Raw genomic sequence first — 25720 nt, 5'->3', positions numbered from 1 at the left:
GATGCCATGGAAACAGTGCTTTATATTTAAAAAGGGTGTGGGCCATAACTGGGGCTCCTGGTGGGGACACGAACAAACCAGTCAAAGGTGTGGAGGGAAGCATCCCTTGGCAAATAGACATTTGTGGAAAGCCCCGTTTTCCAACTGCCTTCAAGCCTTTTCCAATCTGATCTCCCATCAGCTCTGTGCTGGGGAGGCCGCTCAGAGGCATGTGAAACTGACAGCTGCCGATATCGAGTAGGAGCAACTTGAGGTAAAACAATGTTTATGGAGACACCGATTTGTTGGTCGGGATTTTAGATTGATTCAAACCTCCCCTCAGAGACCATTGGGAAGCAAAACCAGCGAGGCTCCCAGGTTGGGAGAAGGGCTTTAAACGTGGCACTGCAGCGAGAGGCTGCCAGCTGTGACAGGGTTGCCAGGTGTCTGGTATTTTCGCCTCCTGTCCGGTAAAAAAATTGAAAATATTGGACACCTGAAATGTCCAGGAGTTTCTGGTATTTTTCCCTGCCAGGAGACGAAAATACTGGACACCTGGCAATCCTACGACACACTCAGCAACTGGGCTCCGCCCCCGGCCCTTCTGCTTACCTGAGGGGCTCGATCAAGAAAACAAGATGGCCTCCAGCAAAAAGACCTGAAGCAAGGGGAAACAGACTTCCCTGGGTCTTAGTGCTCAACCTCTCACACTTAAAGGGGCCATGCTGTTTTTGTTTTGTTTTGTTTTTATTTTGTTTTATTTTATTTTATTGGCTTAACTTTCCAGGTCTCTTTTTTAAGCTCAACAATTTTGGTCTTCCCCCCCGCCTCCCCCTTTTTTCCCCTCAACAGAATTTTTCCCCCAGGTGGTTTTTTTTTTTTTTTGGGGGGGGGGGGGGGGTGTTGGTATTTTTGGTTAAACACCTGGCAACCCTAGTGACAGTAACTTAGGAGATTTCACAGCTGTGCGCTTGGATTAATTCTGTTCATTTGTGCGCGCTGGAGTAACATCGGCAAATGGCTCCCCCGGCCTCCAGGGAGCCACCTACCTTGTGGCTGCCTGTGGGCGAGCTACTCTGGCTTCTGTGCTCCTGAGCCCACCTCCCCTTCAGTGCTTCTCACACTGTCCTCGCCTGCTTCAGGCTTCTTTGCTCCCTGTTTCTCCTTTGTTCAAAGGGCCGAGTTCCTGCTTTGTTTTTTGTTTTTTTTCTAGCTCAGCCTCGTCAGTTCCCCTCCCAGCAAATCATTGGTGGTGGCTACAAACCCCAAATGCCCAGCTGGATTAGAATGTTGAGTTCTAGTTAGTTTTGGGGCACCGAGGATTCGGGTCTTAGCACGGCAAGCGAGGCAAATGCGGGAGCCCTTGTGCATCAGGGGAGCCAGTGTAAGCTTCAGTGAATACATTGCAGCTGGGGAAGGTATTTTCCTTTGCTTTACACAGCGGCTTCTGGGCCCCGCCTTCCATCCATAATGCAGAAGGCATGGCTGGAAAGCGAGGGTGTCTGCTGGTTGGAGTGCTACCACTGGATCAAAAGGGGATGTGCCGAGCAGAGAGGATGTGGGCTAACCCTTTCCGTTCCTGTCATGTCATTCATGTCGGCGCTGCAGTACAGCACTGTCCCGTCTTGCTGGCCCAGTGGCCGTGACAAAACGAAGGGAAGACAGTGATGGGTGGCTGCGCCTTGTATCCCGCCGAGAGCCGCGTTCTGCTCAGGGCTCCTGCAGAGAAGGTCATGGGGGATGCGCTTCCCTTCCCAGGCCTCCATTTCTGTTGCTCATCTCGAGGATCCGTTTCGTCCGTGCGCATGTGTGCGGTGGCTGATTCCAAAGGAGGCCTCTGACTCGCTCGTTCTGAATTCTTGTCAGGCAGGAGTGGAAGAGGAAGTGATTCACGTGCTTCTCCCAGCAAAGTAGAGAGCTCTGTGGTGCCGGCGCTCTGGCCTGCCGTCTCAGGGACCGGGGGGAGGAGGATCCAGGGCCCAGTGGAATACGGCAGCTTTGTGGCTATGACCCGAGTGCGGGAGGAGCAGTGTGGTGCAACAGCTGCAGCTGGGACCACTCGTGGTCCGTTTGTGTCCCAGCACTTCTCTGGGCTGGCTCGAAGTCCATAAAGGGATGCCTGGTGGTTGATTTGCAGAAGCCGGGACCTAGGGGAGAAGAGCAGCACCAGCTGCTACCTCTTCCTTCACAGAGGGTGTCCGGATGGGCAGTGTTTCTCTGGGCCAGTGGATCACAAGTCTCTCCCAGAAAGGCAGCCGCAGACTGGTGTCTCCCCATGGCTGTTGAGAAGGAAGCCCAAGGCCAAGAGGAGAAGCATCTGTTAGTGCTTGGAGCTGAGGAGGATCCATTTCTCAGCCCCTCTCGGCCATGGCAAAGCTCCTTCCTGGAGATGGGCAGAGTGGTTGCAACAGGCGGGCATGGGACGTGCATCTTTGTGCGACGTGGAGGCTGGAGGAAAACGAGCACCTTCAGCAAGCTGGGACTGCCAAGCCCCTGGGGAGGCGTCCTAATGAATCCTGAATGTTGCCTCTCTTCCCTTTGTGGTAGGTGGAGAGTCCAGGGTGTTGGATGGTGGGAGCTGGAGACTGACTCGGAAGGACCCTCCTACGGGCCGTGGTACCCATTGGGGCTGACAGCACAGTCTGAAAGCCGGTGATGCTCCGCCTGTTTTGGATGCTGCTTGTATCTAATGGAAGGACTGTTGCTTCACTCTTTGCCCTGCAGGCTGGGCCTGCCTTCGCGCCCGTAGTTCTCTGGTGCTGGCGGCTGTAGGAGCGGAGGCTGGAAGTCCCAGGGGCTCGGTTCTGTTCCCAGCCCTGCGACGTTAGGCCTGTCACTGAGCGTCGGTTCCTTCATCAGTAACACGACCAGTGCTGATGAGAGCGCAGTGTTTGGTCTGCCCTGCGGAAGAGAAGAGTTATGAGGAGGGATGTGGAAGAGGGTTAAGGGGCTGGTTCCCTCGATTGCCAGCTGCTTTTCCCACCAATGCAGGGTGGCTTGTGGGAATGGGGCGATTGCTGACAGAGCAAAGGCGGGAGCTGACCTTGTGATGAAGGAGCAAGTTGGGTAGATAGAGGAGCCCAAACATGATGGGTCAGCACAAGCAAGCGTGTGGCTATGGTGGAGGGACTTGGAAAAGGCTGCCCGAGCCCCACGTTCAGAGGAGAACAAGCCTCACAGATGGATTGAGATCTTCTGGGGAGACCCTAGCCAGGGGATAATGTCCCTGCCATTGCGGGCTCCATCTTGGCATCCTTCCCTGGCCTCTGTGCCCTTTCACTGCGACCTTCCTGTCGGGAACGCCTTGGGCGCGAATGTCCCCAAACCATCGGAGCTTGGTAGGTCAACATCGTCCCTGTTGCTCATTCTGGACGTGCCAGCTGGTGCTAGAAAACATTCAGTGGGAAGTGTCATTTCAAGGCCTGGGGAAAACTGCTTCTGTATCTCAACAGTCTCCCCCTCTGGCTGCTGAAGGAGCCGCAGGCACACGTTCCAACAACAGTGTCAACCAGAAGGAAGGTGACAGCTACGCATGGCGGGTGTCAATCAGGACGGGTGGATCTGAGCAAAATGAGCCTCAGGACTTCAGCCAGGTGGCAGAATTTATTTCCTGCAAGGGGGCAGGGCTACGTCCTAGTATGCATAGGTATGAGTAGGCGTGGCCAAATGTCACGTGGGCCTCAGGGCTGGGATTATGAAATAGTACAGCGTTCTGGCCCCAGCCGTTTCCACGGTGTCTGATTTACAGCCCTGACGCTCGGGAAAGCGCCCGTTCTTGGGTGGAAGCGTGTAATCTCTGCGCGGCTCTGGGAACGGCTAACGTAACATCAGGGCATAGAGCAGCAAGTGGAACAGGACAGGATGCAATCCCGTTGCTCGGTTTTGCTGGTTTCTGTCGAAAGCGGTTTCCCTGGCTTGATGCTGTTTGCCAGAGGCAGTGTCGCAGGCAAACAGGGATTGTGCATTATGCAGATGAGGCATAGAACTAATGAGAATGAATATTAGTGGCCCTTATTCCCAGGCCTTCCCAGTGAATGCTCCAACCTGAAGACGTTGGCTGAGACACACCCCTCCCTCCGGTAACAAACTGCAATTGACATGGGCCAGGTATTGCTTGCTGGCCATCTGGCCGCACTTAGCTGTGACAGGCTAGTTAACGTGCTTTGCAGGCCACTTTCGGGGAACAGCGGCAGTGGGATGTAAGAGCCCGCTCCTCCATCCGCATCTTAGCAACTGGTCTGCATCAGATCGGTGCAGACTCCTCAAACCCGGCTGAGCGCTGTCCCTGCCCGCGGCTTTGCCCAGGGAGTGTGATAGGATGGCGGCTGTTTGGCCCAGCCCAGCAAGGGCTCCCAGGTTAGCTGGCCTTCGGCGCCTGCTCTCTGCAGGGTCCGTGTCGGCAGAGTGCGGTGTTTCCAGTGCTGGTTCCCTGGATCTCCCACCTGCTCCTTCCTGGCAGAGAGATGGCCCTGCCTGCAAGCCGAAGGAACCCATTACACCTTTCCCAGGGAGGAAGCTAGCGCTGTGTCACAGGAGCAGCGTTTTGGGGTGTCCTGTGCAAATTGCAGCGGGACCCCTGGGAGAGAGGAGAGTAAGCTTGTGTAGATTGGGGAGGGGGCATTTTTTGTCCCGTCTGCTCCACCGGTAGTGCGATGGGGTTCTGATGCAGGCCTGGGCTCTTACACTCAACGGTCATGCAAATCGTGATTATTATGACTAGTTCAGACTAGAGATGTACAGTCCTGTTTAATCCATTAACCACTCAACGTTACGTTTAACCAGTTAACCGTTCAACTGGGAGAATGCAGGAGGGAGCCGTTGCACCCCAGGCCAGGCCCGCCATGGGCGAGGGGCTGCTCTGGCTGGGCTTGAGTGCCCCTGCCTGCAGTGGGCGGGGGGCTGCTCCAGTTAACCCCTACAAGCAGAACAGTGGGAGGTGGCTAGGAGGGCGTGAGGGCCACTTAAACCTTCCCCTCCATGGCCACGAAGTTGTGGATTAGTCTGTGACAAAGGTGACCCGGAGACCACCTCCGATGCTGTGGCAGAGGGCCCGGTTGCTTTCGGCAGGAGGGCAGGATTTGGCTTGGAGATGGGCTGGTTACTGCGTGCCTGGCTTGGGGGGAAGGGAGTTGGAGTCAGGTGACAGGCGAAACCTCTGTGTGCTCTGATACAAGCTGTGCTCCTCTCCTGGAGAATGTCCCTGCCACATCACCACCTGCTTTCCCACTCCCGATGCATCGCCTGGCAGACCAGGCCTGCTTCCAGAGCGGCTGGGGTGGGGGGCACATGCCGTTTGGCATTGGAATGGAAGGGTGCATATTTACCTGGCCGAGCTACGTCCATAGGGAACTGCCGTGGTAGTACCATTGAGGCTGGGCTCCACCTAACTGTGGCCAGCTTGAGAGCCAGGGGGCAGGCAAGAGGATGCATCCGCCTTCACTAGCCTTTCCTGGCTCTTGGGGTTTGCTCCACTCCTGCCTGTGCGTGTGGCAGCTGCTGTGCTTGTGTGCGCACTGGGAACCTCTCTGTCCTGAGATGCACCAGGCCATGGCTTTGCAGATGCCCGAAGGAGCAGCACCCGGCTCCCATGCGGCCGAGAACTCCAAAGGACGTCCCAAGGCTGTTGGCAAAGAAGCCCTTTGTCACAGCCCTTCAGTGTTTTCCTGCAGAGTCTGTGCTGCTCTTTCAAGGACAGTTGGGGCACATCCCCTCCAGCCAGGCTGCTTGCAGAGCTTACAGGCTGAGATGCTGGGATCGTCTGTCTTGTCCTAGGAAAAGCAGCTCTTCAGAGATCAACTCCGTCTCACGTGGATCCAGCTGGGGCCAGCCCTGCAATTTCCCTCCCTCTTTCCCTTAGTGTTCCCCTTAGTGTGGCGTGGGGAGAAATGGGGGACAGAAAGCGGGGGGGGGGGGGGTGACCATGTTCGCCAGCGTTCCTTCCTGCATCCCTGCTGCACGGTCCCTACCTGGTTACATCCCAGAGGGGAGCAGTGTTAGTCTGTATCTGCAGAAACACCAAGGAGTCCTGTGGCACCTTAGACCAGGGCTGGGCAAGAACCTGTCAGCCGGCCAGATCCTGCCCACCAAGCTCCCAGTCCCACCCCCTAATGTGTTGCTGGGGAGGCATGTGTCCTTTCAACTCCTGCTATTTAAAAGTCCCGCCCCTTCTGCCTGAGGCCCCGCCCCTTCCGGGTAGGCTAGTGACCACTTTGAACATTTTTGAATTAGCCCCCTTTCAAAAATTATTGCCCACCCCTGCCTAAAAGACTGACAGATTTATTTGGGCATTAGCTTCCGTGGGTAAAAATCACTTCATCAGATGTATTGGAGTGGGAGTTACAGAAGCTGGGTATATAGAAGAACAAAGTTGCTTGTGTTAACGAAGCTAATCAAGTCAGGGTGGAAGTGGGGCATTTTGTCTGGAGACGTGACTATCCAGAGGGGAAATTGCCTTTGTAATGCGTTACTAATGTAATACTCCTTCTTGGAAGTGGGCAGGTATAGCTAGCTAGCCTCTCTGCTTGGGGGCTCGTTGGTTTTTTCCACATTTTGGAGTACTTCAAAGACGACTAACAACTGTGATAGAAAAAACGTGTTGGATCGTAAAAGCCATCCTCCACCCAGACAGGCTCTGGTTCCCACGGAGAGGGAATCCTGTGTTGAACTGGGTTGCTCTGCATTTTAACCAGAGTAGTACAGGTTTGGGGGAAGCGTGAAACAGACACATGCTTGGCCCTCACGTCCTCAAGGGCATTGAAGCAAATAAGCTGTTTCATTCCTGGAGTCCGCCTAGCACGAAGGGGTTCACACTTGGTTGCACGGCTTGGTAGAAATCACCGCCTGGAGCGTTGATCACAGATCCCTTTCCTCTGTTCCAAGGGAGGTCACGGCTACTTCCCTGACCTGCTCACCCCTGCATTTGGAGTGTTGAGATCAATCTCTCAGCAGATCTGCCTTGTGCTCTGCAATTAATTTGCTCCGCTGCTTTGTTAGGGTGGGCCCCAAATTGCAGGGCATCCAGGTGAGAGTGGTGACACTCCATTTCTTCTGCACTATCAAAAGAGCCTGCAGGCATCCTGAGCTTTGGGCGGGGAAGAAGATCGACAGAGCAACTTTCTGGTAGCGGAAATCCTGGCATTTAGGAGTTACTTAAAAATGACTTTTAAAAAGTTCCTAATCTTTAGACATTAGGGAAGGTGGTAATCCTTTGGCCATTAAACACCTCTGAATGATATCCCAGTGCAGTCTAAATGGATAGGGAAGGAAACTAATGCATTCTTTTCAGTATCTGATCAAATAAATCACGAAGCCGTGACACAGCAGCAGCATTAAATAACTTGTCGAAGGAAGACTTGTGTTCATCATTCAGCATTTATTTCTGAAGTCCTGTGGGTGGACTAAGATAGCAGGTGTCTTTTGATTTTCCATCTTTAGTGCCCTCTCTCCTGTCATATACATCTGTGTTTTCAAATTATCGATAGAACAATTGTGTCTAATCTAATGCTCACCGTGAGAGAAAGGAACTACAGGTTGAACCTCTCTAGTCCGGCACCTTTGGGAGCTGACTGGTGCCGGACCAGAGAGTTTGCCGAACCATGGCAGATCGATATTGTCTAGCAGCATTACCAATACTGCCACTGGGCTGTGAGACAACACTTAGGGGTAAATTAGAGCTAAGTAGCAGCACAGAATGCAGAGACCCAGGCCTGGTGGCTGTAAAACTTTATGGGACCATGGGAAACTTGACCACACTCTTTGGTTAAGTGGACATCTGGCTAACTAAAATCCTGCTGTACCACAGATGTTGCTGGACTAGAGAGGTTCAGCCTGGAGTTTTATTCCTCTGTTGCATGTTGCTTAAGAGATCACTAATCTGCTGCATCTCTTTACCCAGTACATAACTTCCATAGACTTTTAATGAATACTGATGAGTACTGAATCGAGCTAAAAGAGCTTTCCAGTGCCCAGAAGTACACCGCCCATCTGCAGACTGTGTATTTGTCAAGTCACACGCTCTGGCTGCCATGGATTCCAGAATCCAGGTGTTCTGTGCTGATCACAAAGCCTTTCAGCTCCACCAGGAGAGCAGCTCTGCGTAAGCTAAAAAGCTCGTCTCTCGCACCAGCAGAAGTTGGCTCAATAACCAATGTGAGCTCACCCGCCTGGTCTCTCGGATTCGTTCCTACCAAAACGGGTCGAGTGTGGGCAGCCTCCCTGACAGATGAACGACAACGTCCGTGCAGGAAACGGGACGGTGCCAGAACTTAGCGAAGCCAGCACTTCACGCAGGTGAATAAATTATTTTATGGCTCTGAGATCTTATGGAAAGTCAGGTCATGAGCATGAGGGGACAGAGCCAGCGATCTTGCCGACGATCAGATATAGTGGTGGCTACAGAATTTCATTAAACTTCAACTGAAGGAAACTCGCAGTTAAAAAATGGACCCCCGTTGTTGTACAAAAGGATCTAACGGCGGTATGCTGAGCTGGCAGTGTGCTTTGTGCCTACCTGCCAGTGACCTCCCCTCCTGACCGGAAGAGACTCGCTCTGCGGGTAGCTCAGTCTCTGCCCAGTTCAGTCCATGGGATCTTCGCTCAGACTGTCGGGGGGAGGGGGGCGGTGATGTCATTGGGCGCCGAACTGGCATGAGCCGTACTGTATGCAGGCCCCTGAGCAGTTGTCAGATGCTAATGACTTAGCCGCTACTGCCCTGGCTTGGATTTGAGCCACTGACTCTCAGGAGAGAAGCTTGGCATTCGCTTGCTGAGACGTCTGGTCCTGGGGTCCCCACCACCTTCCTAAAATTGCGTCAGTGCGAGCTCCATGCACTCGACTTGCTGCAGGGAGGTGGTACCGTGTTGCTGCTTACCCAGCGGAACAGTTCAGGGTTGCTTTCTGTTCATGGCCGTGTGGGGTCTGGCCTCTGTTGAGCACTTAGCTGGCTGTGTGAAGCAATGAAACTGAATGCAGCTCCCCACGCCCCTCCTCCCCATGCAGTAAGCAGCATGGCTGCATGGCCCAGGGAGTTGTATTGCGATGAGAAAATAGGATGTAGTTGAAGCAGCCTCGCCCCTAGTGCCCCTTGGATTAGTGTTCCCTTGTTTGGAATGGGCTGGAATGCCACTTTCAGCTGGGAAATCTGCTCTGTGTCCTGTCTTGGAGCGCACCACAAGCAGAGCGCTGGCTGCCTGTAGAAAACAGCAGCTGCAGGGCAACCCTGTGACTGTTTCCTCCTCTGTGGCCACCTGGATGCCAGGGGCTGCCGGCTTCCTGCACCTGCCCCCTGAGGAATGCCAGGGCAGAGCTGCAATTCCCGCTGAGCTGAAGCGACCTTCTCCCTGCTGCTGCAGAGCCTGGCTCGTTTCCTTTTGCTCTCGCTCCGCTGGCCAAAGAAAATCTGAGACTTGCCCGCGGTGCTGGAAGGGTGTTGGAGTGGGGAGGTGGGCAGACGAGATCAGGAGGGGGAAATCCTTATTAGAAATATATCCCCCGCCTGTTTGTTCCAGTGCGTTGTGCCCCTTGATCCGTATTTCTCTTGGCATGTGATGGGGTTGCCTACTAGAAAGTAGCTCCAATTTGTGGGATGGTTAATTAACCTCCTGGCCCTATCAGTCGTTCACTGGTCACTGTGCCGGCCTTTCTCAGCCCATCGGCTTGTGCATCTGCCTCTGCAGGGGTTTCGGGCACTCCCTGAAACAAACGCGCCCACACAGTAGAGGGGGGGAGGGAATTCTCTCGGCAGACGGAGTTTGGGGTGTGAACAGGTGGCCCTGGGCAAAGTGGCATGGAAATCCGCCGTGCACCAAACTGTCTATAGAGCACATTGTGCTACTCCTGTTTCAAACTGGAGCGGCTCAGTGCACTGTAGCAGCGACCGCGTGGCCGGCTAGAGTGCTGAAGGTTCGCTCCTTCCCTTGCTGGACACTAAGATAGTTCACTGCGGGGCGACACAGAAATCACCCCTGTGTACGAGAATCACTGAGCGCGCTTTTTTTTTCTTCTGGTCGCTAGGGCGCACGGCAGTCCCATGCCTGCGGAGAAGCCACAATGTGGTAATGAGCGCGTCAGGATCCCTGCATTGGTCATGGCCCCAGTGCCTAGCTTCACTGATCCGCTCTGCGCCCGCTGCCAGGCCTCTGTCACCTTGGCAGTGTCAGTCTCCTCTCTGTAACACCCGCCGCCCTGGGGCCTCTGTGCCTCGCCCTACGCCCAGACTGAGATGCAGCCGAGGCGGCGGGGGCTGCCGTGCGAGGCGTGCAGGAGTTGGTGGAGCGGCAGAGCAGAGGCGAGCACGCTCTGTAGATTGGAGGGCAGCAGGCAGATGGGGGGAGGGGATCCATCCATGACCAGTCTCGTGGGGGCTGGTTGACTCCTGGAGGTTTGGTGGCGGGGCTGGGGGAAGAGCGTCCACGCGCCGCGGGGTGGCAGGCCGTGGGCTTGGAACCAGCCCTTCTTCCGGGTGCTGGGGGTGTCCTGCGAGTCTGAGCGCAGCGCGCGTTCTTGGAGAGAGACGACTGAGCTGCTGCTGCATGACCAGTCCCTGTCTCCTGTTGGAGCCTGGCTGTAGTTCTTAAACTCCTGACTCGAGACCATACAGCACAGCCAGCCAGCACGTCCCTGCAGTCTCCTTCGAGAGGGCTGCTTGCCCCGTAGCCCTCCTGCTTCTGGAAATGCCCTGTACACACACTGCTCCCCCCGGAGCCTGGTTTGGCGCTTGGGGATGGAAAATCCCACTTAAAATGTTGACAGGTTCAATGGAATGTTAAACACTTTGGGAGAGCCAGCTGGGCTACCGGTTACTGGTAAGCATCACCTGGGATGGGTGATGCTTACTGGTTAACCAGTTACCTGTTCACATCCCTGTTTAGAGCCAGTGGCCAAATCAAAGAACTGGAAGGGACCTTGAGAGGCCATCGAGTCCAGTCCCCTGCCCTCCTGGCAAGACCAAGCACCGTCCAGACCATCCCTGACAGGTGTGTGTCCAACCTGCTCTTCAATATCTCCAGGGATGGAGACTCCACAATCCCCCTAGGCAGTTCGTTCCAGTGCCTAATAGTCTTCTCACCCCTGCTTTGGAAAATACAAGAAACCTTTGCTTCTATGTAACGTGGGCCTCTTTTCTGACTTGCCAGATAGAGACCCTGTAAATCCCTTCACTTCTGTTATATTGGAAGTGCGAGGTGCTTGTGGCTCCTCTGTATTTGGGCCTGGTGCTGTTGGAAGCCTGTGTCCAGTTCTGGTGTCCGCAGACAAGCAGGCGGGTGGTACGTTGGAGAGGGGCCAGAGAAGAGCCACAGGGATGAGTCAAGGGTGAGCAAACCTCCGTGCTATGATCAACGTAGGGCGCGCAACCTGTTTGGTTTAACAGAGGAGGGAGGAGGAGGAGGAGGAGGAGGTTAGGGGTGACTTGCTCAGTCTATAGGTACTTTCATGGGTAACAGCAGGCTCTTCAGTCTAGCAGAGAAAGATCTAACACCCTCCAGTGGCTGGCAGCGGAGCCCAGCCAGGTTCAGACTGGGAATGAGGCGTGTGTTTGTAGGGGTGAGCGTAATTAACCGCTGGAACAGCTTAGCAAGGGCTGGGGGGATTCTCCTTTGCTGCCCGTATTTAAATCCCGCCCGGATGATGGTCTGGAAGCTCTGCTCTGGGAATTACCTTGGGGCAGGTCTCATTTGGCTCACAGGAGGCTCCGAACGCGGAGTGGAAGCCAAGCACTGCTGCAGATCTGCAAATGGTTTCCAGCACCAGCCCTGTCTTAGTGCAAGGCCCCGTCCCTGGGCGCTGTACCGGGCGTTGAGTGCTCGGCTCCGGCTGGAGAGGAGAGGTAGCCCCCCAGGCCAGACCGCAGCAATATGAAAGCACCACCGTTCCCAAAGCAAAAATGTGTCTCGAAGGGAAACTTTACCCGGCGGCTTCAGAGCGGAGTCCTGCCGTGACGCGGGGGAGAAGCAAAGGAAAAAGGGGCTGCTTTTGCAAAGTTATTGCATTGACACGGGTGGGAGTGAGTGTCCGAGGACACGGACTCCTACCTGAACCGTAGCCCAAGATAGAGGGAGATGGAGACACTTTGTTCAATAACAGGGCTAAGTCCAGGCCAGAGCTGAGATGAACGGAAATGTCAGTTTGCAGCATGTCGAGCCTGTAGGCACGTGGGGGAAAATCCTTTGTCTTTAATTCTAATATTTTTCCCCCCACAGGTATAGCCTTTACAGACCTCCCTGTAAGTACCACTATTTTCAGTATTTTAACCAGGGATGCAAATTGAAGGGAGGGGGACTAGTCCCTGGGAGGGGAGGGGGTTGTCTCTTGTGTAATGCCCCATCCCAGGGTCGCACATGCTCCTAACGATGTGTGTTCCCCGCCTGGCTCCGTGTACTGGGACGAGAGTTCCCCCTTCTATGAGAACGCCCTGTCTCCTCACCGCAGGGACGAGGTGGGGAAGAAGGACCTCACAAGGTCCCCTCGTAGGAGAGTTACCTTGCCTGGGACTGCAGTGTGAATTCCTGCTCTAGTGCAGTGTCTGGGGCCTTGTCCGCAGGGATCACTGTGCGGTGTTTGTTCGGCGTCACCACTTTTAAACTCCCCTCTGAATACTCCAGCAAAGGCTCGTAACCTTGCCGCAGCAGCGATAAGGGAACGAGAATTTCAGATGTTCCTTTGTAGCGAGGTCCCCTCTCCTCGCTCTGTGCTCGTCCCAGCTCCGCCAGCTGTCGGCAAGCCCTGCCCACGCCCTCTGTAACCAGCCAGAGGCAGCGGGAAGATGCCCCAAACTTCCACGCTCTTGGGTCTGAGAGTCCCGTCTTGGTTCTGCCAGCCTGCAATGTGCCAGCTGCTCTCAAAGGAAGAGTTTCCGCGTGGCGCTGGCCTTGGCTGCGCTGGAGACGGGAGCCGTAGCTGGGGGACTGTAAGAACACGGCGGTACGTCGCAGCCATCACCAGGGAGTCCGAACTGTAGCGGGCGCGTCAGAATTGTCTGCTCGGTCCGTGAGCACACTGGCTCTAATAGAACCTTCCTGCCCTGGCACCAAGACGTCTGTGGTGCTGCCCCATCTCTTCCGGGAAGCCGATGGCCAGGACAGGCCCTGGGGGGAAGCAGGATTTATGGGGGGGGGCGCTCTTAGGGCTGGTCCTTGGGAATCTCACACCCGTGGTGGCAGCAGGCTGCTGCTTGAAGTTTGCCCTTGGGAGGTGGTTTTCGATCTGCTGACTGGTGGCTTGTCCCGACCTTCTCCTGGCCCTCCATCTCCTCGACCTCACAGTCCAGCCTCCCGTTCCCATCCCCAGTTCCTGCCCCCCAAATCACCTTTCCTTCATTCCCACCCCTTGCTCCTGTTTACTAGGCACTTCCTGTGGTCCCCTCCCCCACAGGAAACCAAACAGAGGTAACAGGCTGGCTGAGCCCTCTGCTGCTGCTTGACCCCTTCCACCCATTGCCTGTTGGGTCTGTCTAGACAGGGCCCTCATTAAGGGCGTAGACGCGCCTTCTTCTGTTCCCCCACAGAGTTCAGCAGGACAGGTCTCTGCTCCTGACAGGCACCCTTGGGTTGCTCAGCAGCATTAATACAGAGCAAGGCACCCTCGGGGGATGGTAGCACATCTCGGACATCTCAATGCTCAGCACCAGCACAGCTCCCCAGTGCTCCCGACGGAGGGACGGGTCGGGTTTCTGCATCAGTAGCAAGGGAGACTTGCCCAGCTTGGCTGATGCTCAGTGTGCCTTGCGTATAATCAATGTTAAACATTATCCGCATTCATCCCCTCCTTTGCCAGGGCCGTGAAAACTGTGCCCTAGAAGTTTTCCTACAAAAGGGAGTGGAAGTATGAAGATGAAAAGGCAGCAGGTTTAAAACAAACCAAAGGACGTTTTTCTTCACGCAGCGCACAGTTTATCAGTGGAACTCCTTGCCAGAGGATGCGGTGAAGGCCAGGACTTTAACAGGGTTCAAAAAAGAGCTAGACAGATTCATGGAAATTAGGCCTATCAATGGCTGTTAGCCACTCTGGGTAGGAATGGGGCCCCTGGCCTCTGTTTATCTGGGAATTGGATGACAGGGGAGGGATCACGTGGTGATTCCCTGTTGTGTTCCCTCCCTCTGGGGCCCCGGCATTGGCCACTGTCGGCAGCCAGGACACTGGGCCGGATGGACCTTTGGTCTGACCCAGCCTGGCCGTTCTTTGTTCTTCTCTTCAGAAATCTTAGACCTTAGTGAGCCTCGTAGGGTCCACGGGTCTCAGACCTTACCAGGGCTTGTCCTGATCCCTTGAAATGGGGTTTCTCTTTTGCGTACGCACATCCTGGTCTGATGGTCCTCTTGGGCCCTGGGTGTCAAAGCTCCCCCTGCCCGTTCGGCTTGAGGCAAACGTTCTAGAGAACACCCACGAGAGAGACAGGCAGCGATTCCTGGAGCTGTAGGGGTGACTGACTTCAGTAGCTTACGCCAGGCATTTCAATTGGTTCTTCAGCACGTTAGTTACCTGTCTGGAAACAGTTTCCTTGCAGAGTTCAAAATCAGCTGGTTTTTCTTTATTGGTCCCAGTGGGCCTTGGATACACAGTCGGCGCTGCTTGTGTGCGTGCCTGGTTTTCCAGTCTCAAGAAGTATAAATGGTCTCAAAGTGCTTGTTATCCCTGCTAAGCTAGCCAGAGACACATTCATCCACGGGAACGGCTCTTTACAAAGCCTCTTCAGCTTGGTTGAGAGGTTTGCACTGGTTTAACTGAATCCATTTGAAACCTGTGCAGCTGTCTCACGGCTCCAGGCCTCTGCAAAGGCAGACAGCCTCGCCTTTCTGGAAAGACCTTCGTAAATATCCGAGAGAAAGCAGAAAAGCCCCACCCGTTTTTCAGGGGATGGGTGTTTCAGTCAATGCTGTTGAGAGAGGGCTTTATTCGGAAGTGTTTCGGTCAAGGCTGGATGCTTTTCGAAATGGGATGCTCTGGGGGTTGTTTGGGGGAAGTTCTGTGGGCTGTTAACACAGGTGAGCAAGGTTGGTTCCTTCTGACCTCGGGATTCTTTAAAAAATGTTGTCAGTGTAAAAAATTCATCTCACCAGGGCCCCTTTACCATCTGCCTCCGGTGATGCCGACGCCCTGGTGAGAGGTGGGGCAGCCCGTTGTACAAATGGGGTCCGAAAAGTGCAGATCAGCTCTGCCAAGTGATCATGGCACCTCGCCCAGGAAACCTGTTCTCTGTGTTCCCAGTCCTGTCTGCCCGAGCATTGACTCCCATTGCCTGGGGAGAGCCAGCATGTTTCCAGTGGGTGTGACCCACGCTGCCCCCCAGGGAAGATGAGGCTGGGCTAGGAACAGGCAGGGCACGGGGGGCGTGGAGAAGAGGAGGTAGGCTGGGGGGTGCAGGGGTGTGGCGTGACGGAGGGAAATACGACTGTAGTGAACGTACAAGTGGAGGCAAGAGGTAGGTGGGAAAAGGAGACTGGGGGGCACATTGAGGGGCAAGAGAAGGGAGGGAGGTGGGTTGGTTGCTCCCTACACCCCGGGGGATTGAGAGTGAAGCTGACGATGGCTCTGATCGGCGGCGAGGAAGGCTGGTTTGTGTGCAGGCGGCTGCGTGGTGACTCTGTGCTGACGGCTTTCAAAGGACCTAGCAGCTTCTGCTGAGGGTGACGTGCCCCGAAGGACATCCCCCTTGCTAGGTGTCGTATTTTGGGGGGCCTGACTTGTGCCTTTGAGAGGCCTCAGTCTGGCGACACTCCGGCTGGAGGCCCTGTGCGTAGCATGACAAGATGATACAGTCTCTTGCAGGGGGCTTTTCCTCAGTGCCTTATTTCTCAGTGCACAAGCGGAGCAGCCGGAGAAGCCACTCAGCGGGGTGAGCCACACCCAAGCTACCCCCCAAGGCTCCTGCGATGGAGGAGATGCCGAGTCTGTAATGCAGCCGCTTGGTTTCCCCCTCTCCTTTCCCAGGCTGGCAGGGCGGAGGAGAGAAAACACACACGGAGCAGCCTCTTCCACTCGCCGCTTGGGCATTTCAAACCCCGGTGGCAGCCGTTCCCGTCTCAGCCGGCCGAGCAGCAGCTCAACGCCGAAAAGCATCATGCAGCGCCCTGGGCTTGGCCTGCCGGCTTTGCCGGGGGTCTGGGGGAAGAGAGAAGTCGCATGCTCTCGTCTGCACAGCCCCCCCCATTGCTTTGCAAGCCCCCAAGCAGCGGGGAAGGGCTCAGAGGAGCGCTCGTTCCACTGAGATGGCTTAGCTGTGGGGTGACACTGGAGCCCTCAGACTGCTTGGGCCAGATCGCTGGCCGTGCCCTCAGAGGGGTCTCACCAGGGCCGCCTCCTGTTGGTCTGTTGCCTTTTAGTGGCAGCTGGACAGCGACCCCATTAGGAAGTGAACGAATGTACCCAAGCTGGTGATCTGGTTCTGCCCCGCTCCGGCCTTGTCTACACTGGGAGATGTTTTCCAGTTTACTGAGTTCGACTTCTGGGCCCCCAGTTCTACAGATGCGAATTTCCAGGTCCTCTCTCCGGGGAAGCATCGAATGCAATCGGAGGGGGGACACGCCCTCGGACTCAGAGCCCCAGGGAGCTGCAGGAGACCTCCCAGAGGCCAAGTAGTTGGAGTGAGCGGCACCGGAGCGTCCCCCCTCGTGTTATCCCGGACGGACGCGGCCGGGAATAACGTTACTCCTCGTGCCAAGCAGGGCTGCAGCGTTGGAATTCCGGAACAGCAGGCCTGGGAGTGTGGACACGTGGCTTACAAATTTGACCGTGGGGGGTTATTTCAGTCTAAGGTCCTAGGGTAGGCCAGGTCTCTGTGGCTTGGAGATTTCGGGAGCCGAGAAGTGGCAAAGAAGCCATGCGGGCCCGGCTCTGGAATTCCACTGCGCCTTTATTTCTAGAACTCCCACTAGCGCTACCGCGGGAGATGGCGTCGCTGGCTTCAGCGTCGGCTCCCCCAGGGGCAGGTTGCAAGGGCCTGCTTGGCTCTTATCCAGTGTCATGTGTCAGAAGAGAGGCCATCTCTGCGGTGAACGCCTCTGGCTGTCCCGAGTCCCTGAGCTGCGCTTCTCCGGTAGCGCTCGGGCAGGCCGTCCAGTCGGTCCCTTTGGAACCTGGGCCAACTTGACTCCTTGTTTTCCCGAGACGGGGCCCTCGTGTGAGCGGTGAGCGACAAAGAACAGGGAGACATTGACGCAGTAGGTGGTTCCCAAACCGTGGGCCTCGGATCACTGCTCGAGTGGTCGCATGGTGCCGCCTCTGCCCCTGGTTTGCCGTGGCAGTATCATGCTGGCTCCTACCGTCCCGCGTAGGCGATGGCTGCAGCTGCCGCGGGGATATGAACAGGAGGAGCGGCCAGGAGACGCGCTGGGATGTGGTCCCCAAGATGAAATGTTGGCGAGGCCTTGGCCTGCGTGTGGTCTCCCTTCACTGGTTCCCAGGCCATGGAGGCGGGTACCCCGCTGCACTGTTCCCAAGGGGCAGCAGTGGGATGGGGCTAACTTCAGGGGTATCCATTTGCTTGTTCTTGTTCAGGGATACCTCTCCCCGAACTTGGGCCGTGTCATCTCAACCCTGCCGAGGCTGAATCACATGTGGGTGGGGGTTTGGTGAGACTGACACGTTGGTACCATTGCTCGGCAATGACATTGGATCCGGGCTGGTTTGGTTCGACTGATGGTTTGGGGCATCGTTTGGGAGCTGAGCTAACGAGAGGGCCCTGTTACGACCAAACCGGCTGTGCTGGGCGAGGATGGTGGTGGGGTTGGTTGTGTGCTGGAAGGGGGTCCTACATCCGTCCCCTCTTGCCCGGAGAACCCAGCTGTGTGATAGCAGCCCTCTGTCAGGGTGTGGGGGAAGGAAGGTGAAAGGGTTCCCTAGACTGGAGAGTGTCTCTGGGTCAGCCATCGAGCTGAGTCAGTTGTGGTAAAGGGGAGACCTTGCTCAAGACACTGGCAGGGGCCGTCCATCTGCTGTCCCCTTGCGCTCGCTTGTCTGTCTGTGTGTGCCTGTCCTGGCCCCGCACTGCGGTAGAAATCACACGGCCCTTTGGGAAGGCAGCCCCGTGCGCTGATTTCGCGTCACCCCTTTCGGCGCAGCAGAAACCGGGCTCGTGAAGCTGTCGCCAGCCTAGAGAAGCCCCGGTTGCCTCTAATCACAGGCCGTGGCTTTAAAAATTAGTCTCCCTGCCCCTGCAGCCCATCGCTGCGGGCCAGGGACGGATCCCCACGCCCCTCGCGGCGCCCCTGGGCAGGGCTGGGAAGCGTTCATGTGGGTTTCTTTCTCTTTTGCAGACCAACCTCTATCCCACGGTGGGGCTGCAGACGCCTGGCGAGATCGTTGATGCCAACTTCGGGCAGCAGCCGTTCGTCTTCGACATCGAGGACTACATGAGGGAGTGGCGAGCCAAGATCCAGGGCACCATCAAGCGCTTTCCCATCGGAGACAGACTAGGCGAGTGGCAAGCGATGCTGCAGAAGTAAGTCTCTGCCGCGGGCGGTCGGTCCTTTCTTCCGCGCCTCTGGGCTTTGGAGCAGCCACTGTCCAGCAGATGCTGCAGAATGGACAACGGTGACGTGAAATCTGCACGCTCCTTGGTGCTGCACGCCAGGGAGGCCCGCCTTTCCGTTAGAGACTGGCTCTGAAACCCGCCAGGCGTTCTGCGGGCGAGCCAGCCATAACCTGCTCTGTCATTCCTGCCCCTTTCTGGGCCACGCTTGCAGAAACCTCCCAGATGAAACCCTTTTCCACTCAGATCTTTGGGGGGAGGGGATTAAGGGGCTGATGGCTTTGGCCATGCTTCACGCTGAAATCTGCGTAGCTTCAGCACTCCACGGGGTGGAAAATGCAGAGCCCTGAGTGTCGTAACCTGGCCTGTCCCACCTCCAGGGCAGGCACTGTCAGGTCTAGCCGTGGGCTGTGCCAAAACGTGGCCCTTGCTGGATGTTGGCTATTGCCTGGCAGGCGCGCCACTGCCTGTTAGGAAGGCTGGGCTCCTCCAAGGACAGAGAACTTCTGTCGTCATAGGCTCCGGGGGTGCCACGGGGCAGGGCCAGCATCGCTCCGCCCTCTGGAGACCCGACCTGGAGGGAAGGCGTGGAGTCCACGCCAGCTACGCACTCGGAGCTGAATGGGGGCCAAACTCCCCTGGCGGCAGCCAGCCCTCCCCAGTCAGGTGCAGGATCGTTCCCAAGTGCACAGTGCAGGCTGGACCCTCGTTTGCTGCGTAATTGGGCTCCAAAGACTCAGCCGCCGTTTCTTAAAACCAGCCTCTGGTCCGTCGGGCTCTGAAATGAGCCTCCCGGCAGTAACTCGGGGCTGCCAGCGTCTGCAGACAGTTGGAACCTAATGACACTTGGCTGCTGGTCAGTTGGGCGAAGCATCAGGCTGCTGTGCTCGTCGAAGCGCTGAGTTACAGACTTGGGGCGTCGGGGCAGCAGGATCCTGGGAGGGGCTGTTGGTAGAGGATGCAACGTTAGCTCCATTCCCAGGGAGGGCAGGAGGAGACCCTTGCCAGAGGACATGGTGAAGACCAGGGTTCAGAACAGAGCTAGATGAACTCATGGCGGATAAGGTCCGTCAGTGGCCGTTAGCCAGGCTGGGCGGGGGAGGGGGTGTCCCTAGCCTTGTCAGAAGCTGGAAATGTGGGACAGGAGGGATCACGTGATTCCCTGCTCTGTTCATGCCCTCCGGGGCAGCTGGCATGGGCCGCTGTCGGAGGACAGGACACTGGGCCGGATGGGCCTTTGGGCTGACCCTGTTCTTAGGAGGCAGTTTCAGGATGGGGATGAAGTGGCCTCTGCTGCTTCTGGGGGGCTGGGATCCCAGGCAGCCCCTCCGGTTTTCTCACAGGCTCCAAATTGCTCCCCATCTGGGGAGTCTGCACGTCCCATTTCCCCAGGACAGCGAGCTTGGGACAGTTACGTGCTGCCAATGCAAAATCTGTGGCCCCTTGGAAAAGGGTGAAAGGAGAACGGCATTGAATGTTGCAACAGAGATCCCAGGAGCTCCTGCTCTGGTTCGGAGCAGGCCGTGGGCAGGAGGGCCGGGCGCGGGGAAGGAGAGGTCCCGGGGGCAGTGACACGTGCGGGTGGGGTACTTCAGGTTCGAGGTGCCACGCTGGCCACGGCGCATCGTCAGCCCTCTCAGCAGGGGGCAGGGCACTTTGCGGAGGCTTTTCTCCAGGCCCCTTCCTGTCCAGGAATGGAGGATCTGGAGTCCTGAGCTCCGGCCGCACAACCAGCTCCCCCCTCCTAGAAACCCAAACCCTCCTCTGTGGAGAGGGCTGAGCAGGGATCAGCCAGAGCATTGGAGGGTCAGGCCGTGGCTGTGCTGAGCGCGCTCTGGAATAGGGCCGTAAAACACGTGTACAACTATTAACCATGTGACCGATGAAAATTGAAATCCGTTACACAGTTAAACGGGCTCCACAGGACCGTGGCCTGCAAGCTGCTCCCTTCACTGACTCCCAGCCCCTGCGGGCTGCGTTAACTTTACGCGGTTAAACTTTTCCATCCCTACGGAGGAATAGAGGCGTTCCGTGCCGGTGCTCGCTCCCTCTTTGAACACACTGGCCAAGCAGTGCTTTGCCCCAGTGCAGGAAAAACACACACACGTCCCCCCCCCCAGCACAACAAACCACAGCAGTAAATGCCCCAGCTGGGTCTGCACTTGGGACTCGGCCAGGGATCACACCTCCTCGCACTCCTGGCAGCCAGCCACAGGACCTCCCATCCACAGAGCCCATAGACATGCTGTTGGTTCTGCGAGCAGCCCGGCAAAACGAGCCAAGAGGATGTGGTCGGTTCTCCAGGAACTGACCAGAAATGCAGGTGTCCTCCAGAGCTGACCCCATGTGTCCATACCCCTCCACCCCGCATGCCCTGACCTCCCAGGTGGTACGGCTGGAGATGCTGTGACCAGGGGAATTAACCGGATTGGCCACGTACCACAGAGTGCGATTGGAGGGGGGGAGTTCTCCATCGGTAAGTGACACCTCCCCCCTCCCACCCCACATGCCAGTTTTCAGTAGAGTGGCTGATTCGGTGATGCAGCCACCAGCAAGGGCTGAGAAATCCGTCCTCCTGGATGTTGCTCTGGTCCCTGGGGTCCATGCTGACTGGTTGTCGCCACTGCCCCGGAGACTCTGAAAGAGCCTGAAATGGAGCGGAGCAGGGCTGGCTGGGGGGTGGGGGGTAGGATCCCCCTGGGGAATGCTGGAGCACCTGAACTGTGCCTGAGGACCCGATGGCATCTGGCCAGAAAGCAGAGGTAGAAGATGGCAGTGAAAGGAAGCCCAGAAGAGCCCCCTGCACTCCAGCTGTACCTGGTGTGTGAGCGGCTTTATGGGAGTTCTGTGTCTACAAGGCCATCGGCTTGAGCAAGGGTTCTGCTTTTGATTTGGCCTTGGGCACATTCACCGATCTGGCACCATGGACAAGCCCCGGGCTAGCTTGGAGCTCTCTTGCCTTCCCAAGGCACACGAAAGCCACCTGCTGGGCCGGGCAGCAGTCGTCTGTTTGGATACCATGGGACGCCAAACGTCTCAGACTTCGGGAGCCGCGTGGCGCTCAGCCAGCCAACCCAGAGCGTCCTGTGGTGGGACATGCTCAAGGCATCTAACCCGTGTGTCGGTGCTGGGAATAAACTCCACAGCAGCAGGGCTCTGCACTGGCCAGTGACGGGGTGGCGGCTGAAAGGGTGTGTTGCCGAGGACCAAAATGTAGCAAGGGGAAGCTCCAATTTCACCTAACGGTGTAGTGCATGAAACTCCAGCTACTGAATGTACCTGAACGCCAGCCCAGCGCTTCGCTCCTATCTGCCTGCTGCGTTCTGAGCATTTGAACCGCAGTCTGACTTGGCCGTCTGAATGAGATCCCTTTGCTGCTATGTCCCAGGTTACTGGAAGTCTGAGCTTTTATTCGTCCCGTCTGCACTACTGTCATTGAACACTGGGGCTCTGTGGCCAATTCAACAGACCGTTGTCTTGCGTGTTCCAAACTTCTGATCAGGCATCCCGTGACCAGCCTCTTGGACTGCTGTAAACCAGATGTGAGGCCCGTAAACTCCCTTACCTTCTGACTTGACCATGAGATACTCAGACATGCGTAGGCTGCACACTGGACTCCAAAAGTTTGGCATGAAACGATCCCTGCTTCCGCCGTAGCAGCAGGACTCTTTGCAAGCTGTTCAGACATTTTTAGAACTGCCTGCTGCCATTTGTTTCCCATGTGGCTGTGTCTTTATACTGCCAGGAAAAGCTGTCGCAAAGAGTCGGGATCCAAGCGATTGGCTATTGGAAGAGCTAGTAAAAAGAGACCAAAGTTCTTTGGGTTGTGGTCTGCGCCCCCCCCCCCCCCCTTTGGGCAGAGGAGATGGCAGAAAGCTGGCCAAGTCCGGCCCGGTCGATTCGGACTCAGATCAAATGCCAGCTGCTGTTGTGACAGCTGGGTCGAGATGAGTTTGGGGCCCTCCGTCAGTTCTCAGTGGAGAAGGGTTTCCTTTGCAATTGGCCCTGATTGGCCCCAGGAATAGGACACCTGCTGTCCTTCCAGGCCTGAGTTGAGTAGTTTGCCCTGCGGCCGAAGCTGCAAGAGCACCCGGGTTGGTTCCCCCCTTGCTCCTTTGCTGTGGTTCTTCTGTTTCAGTGCTGCCTGTCATCCTGTGCTTGTTCTTATTTCCTAGCATGGTGTCGTCCTACCTGGTTCATCATGGCTACTGCGCCACCGCCACTGCCTTTGCCAGAGTGACCGAAACCACCATCCAGGAAGAACAGACCTCCATAAAGAACAGGCAAAGTAAGACTCTGTAGAGGCCCTCCCTCCCCTCTCCAAGTGTCACCCCTCTCCTTCACCTCCTGGGCCCGGTCCCTGCCTGGCTGGGGCTGTCTTGCAGATGGGGCCCAGTTCTGGGGCGATGTCACTGTCGGAGAATTGAATCCAAGGGTTCAGATGGGGGCCCAAATCCCCTCCCCAATCCTTTCCAGACACCCTTCTTAAGCAGCCAGCTTTGTTCAGGAACGCATTCCAGGGCAAAAACCTCCAGGATACTCAGGAAAAGTTTCTGCAACTGCCCAAACAAAAGGCAAGGTCTTTTGTAGGCCCTTCCATGGTAATGACCCCTTTTCCACTGACCACTTACAATCGCATGCATATACAGGTCATGCCCCTTTGCACCAAATTCCCTCCGATCATTATTTGTCCCCTCAGTCCCTTTGCAGGCCTTACAACAGGTTCCAACCAGTTTGACCTGTCCCCTCCTTTTGTGTACCTGTGTCCAAGCACGTACCTCTTTACAAAGACCAGACTTAACATCCAGGTCACACAGAGGTCATACTGACAACAAATTAAGTTTATCCTTCATCACTGATTATCTCTGATGCAAGAGCTGATCTCCCCCAACGGTTGCACGGAGACCCCACTGGTTTCAGCTTTCAAGCCCCACTGGCCAGCAGTCTGGTGACCTCGGTTCTGAGGGCCAGGGGCTGTAGCGCCCTTACTGCCCTGGCTTGGGTTTCCTGTGAACCCCCTCACAAGGGCAATGGGATTGACCCGCATGGTCCAGGTTGGCTTGATTCACGTTTCCTGAAGGGCTTGTCAAATTCGGAGGTGGCTGAGGTGGGGGGGAGGGGAATGCACCCCACCCCACACCTGTCTGCTCTGCCTGCTGTGTCCAGCTACTCTCATTCCCCTCTGTGTCCGGGCCGCCAGCTTTCCCAGGCATCAGACGTGCTGCTTCGCTTTCCCTCGCGCCAGTCTGCTTCTCTTGCTTGGGGTAAAATCCACGTGTGAAGGAAATCCTCCCGGAGTGGCTGAGGCATTGGAGAGCGCTCGAATGGGGTTTTTAGAATACCCCTCATTATTCTTGAGACAGAACCACGCAGCTCTGGGTCCAGTCTCGCATCTTTCTTCATCCTCTCCCGGCTGACGAGTTCCCCTTGCATCCCCCGGCACTCTGCTCGTCTGTCTTCCTCTGCTGCATGTGCCTCCCGTCTCCTTGAGCCTCCACCTGGCTGCCAGGTTGCACCTAGGTCCAGTTCCTCTGGAGCTGTCTGCAACACACGTTCCAATGTGTGTTCCTGCTGAGAGCAGCCTGGGACAACCCACAGCCCCCGCCCGACTCTGCCAGGCTGCGGCTCTCTCCACACAGCTGATGCCAGGATTCTGGTTGTCCCATCGTCTGCTGCCAGCCCACAGTGGGAAGGGTTTGACATAGCCAGCGCTCTGCCTGCTGCCTCTGTGATGGGAGGCGGCCGAGGCTGCGGGGCAGAAGAGTGCTTTGCTAGATCCCCAGGTGATGTCAGCACTGTTAGTACATGGGGCTGTCTGAGGCGGGGGCCGCAGTCGTCCATGGGAAAGGAGACACACCGGGAAGAGCGGGAGAGGCGATGTCTCTGTGTCCCGGTGAAACTGAGGCAGATTCAAATGGGCTCTGAGAGTGCAGGCCCGGCGCGGGCTGGGAGGCAGAAATTGACTCAAAGGAGGAAAAGCATCCAAGGCGCAGAAAACCAGAGAGCCGGCAGACCAGGGAAGGAGGGGAGGGCCGATAAAACCTGCCTGGGAGGTGAACAGGGGACCGAGACGAGACTTTGAAGGGAAGCCTCTGCCGTTAGCTGGCTCGCAGGCTGCAGCTCCATCCGAGGGACGGTGACAGCGTTACTGTCTGTTTGGAAGCTGCGCAGGGGAGAGGGGATTGGGAGAAGCAGAAGTCGGGGCTCCCGGGTCTGTTGTCCGGACAGTTCCTCTCTGTGTAAAATGCAGCGGACTCTTCCTGCCTCGGGACGGGGCTTGTCTGCACCAGAACTTGGGGCCAGTGTGACTCACCTTCCGCCCCGCCCCGGCGTGGTGTCGGTTACGCCCACGTAGACAGCCCGGGGATGGTGGGAGCGCTTCTCCCGTCAGCATGGAGCATCGTCCGTGCCTGCCGTGCCCCAGCGCCCAGGCGCTCCGAGTGTAGACGCGTCTCCAGGGTCGGCCACGCGCTCGGGAGGCCCCGCTGGTCGGGCAGCCTGGTTTTGTTCATGGCGCGTAGGGAAAAGCTGGGGGCGGCAGAGCCCTCTCCATGGGGAGTCCTGAGCGCCCGGGGCCTAGGATCCCAGGCAGCAGAGCAGCGCCGTCGGCACTAGTGACGGCTGGCGTGGGGCCACCCTTGTGGTGCCGTAGTGCTCCTGCCTTGTATCCGCAACCATTCCGCACCGCTCTGCTCCTGGGGCCTGCCCTGGGTCAAGCTGGCCGTCTGGGGTGCAGCCGGCTTGGGACCCCCACAGCCCAGGCCCTGATGCCCCCAGCCGCCCAAAGAAGCCTGGGGTGAAGGTCCCATACCCCACCCCCGCATCAGGGAGCTACAGGCATGTCCCTGGCCCCTCCCCTGGGTTGCCGGTAACTCCTGATGTTTGAGGATCCACAGATCCCCTGCCTGTCCTCTCGGCCCTCCTTTTGCCGCACAGATGGCGTGAGCCCAGGCCCTTTGAGGGGCCCCGTGGGTATCTGCCAGCACAGCACCTGCAGGGGCTAGGCGTTCCTTGGTGCCAACAGGTCTCCTCTTGCTTGCAGGAATACAGAAGCTAGTCCTAGCGGGCAGAGTGGGAGAGGCCATAGAAGCCACGCAGCAGCTCTACCCTGGCCTCCTAGAACACAACCCCAACCTGCTCTTCATGCTGAAGTGAGTATGCTCGGCCATCGAAAGCGGCTGCCTCGATTTCCCCCCCCCCCCCCATTGCCGTGCTGGGAACCCACATAGTTCTTGAGTCAGGTGGACAGAGGCTGCTCGGAGGAGCAAGGACCCTGT

General features: G+C 56.8%; 1 protein-coding gene across 7 annotated transcripts in view; it reads left to right on the top strand.

The window, feature by feature from the left end:
• Positions 1-25720, top strand: part of RANBP10 (RAN binding protein 10) — a 113817-nt gene that overhangs the window by 74550 nt on the left and 13547 nt on the right. For 5 of the 7 annotated variants that reach the window (XM_075940528.1, XM_075940527.1, XM_075940529.1 and 2 more), the window contains 4 exons: positions 12178-12200; positions 18229-18413; positions 22619-22731; positions 25486-25594. In XM_075940528.1, coding sequence (XP_075796643.1) covers positions 12178-12200; positions 18229-18413; positions 22619-22731; positions 25486-25594 — 430 coding nt within the window. Of the gene's footprint in view, positions 1-11197; positions 11291-12177; positions 12201-18228; positions 18414-22618; positions 22732-25485; positions 25595-25720 lie in introns of those variants that run through there. The other 2 variants (XM_075940532.1, XM_075940533.1) reach the window with 2 other exon arrangements.

The sequence above is a fragment of the Pelodiscus sinensis genome, chromosome 12 (genome assembly GCF_049634645.1).
Source record: "Pelodiscus sinensis isolate JC-2024 chromosome 12, ASM4963464v1, whole genome shotgun sequence".
In the NCBI taxonomy this organism is placed as follows: domain Eukaryota; kingdom Metazoa; phylum Chordata; order Testudines; family Trionychidae; genus Pelodiscus; species Pelodiscus sinensis.
The sequence above is the reverse complement of the archived record's forward strand: the minus strand, read 5'-3'. Positions and strand labels throughout refer to the sequence as shown.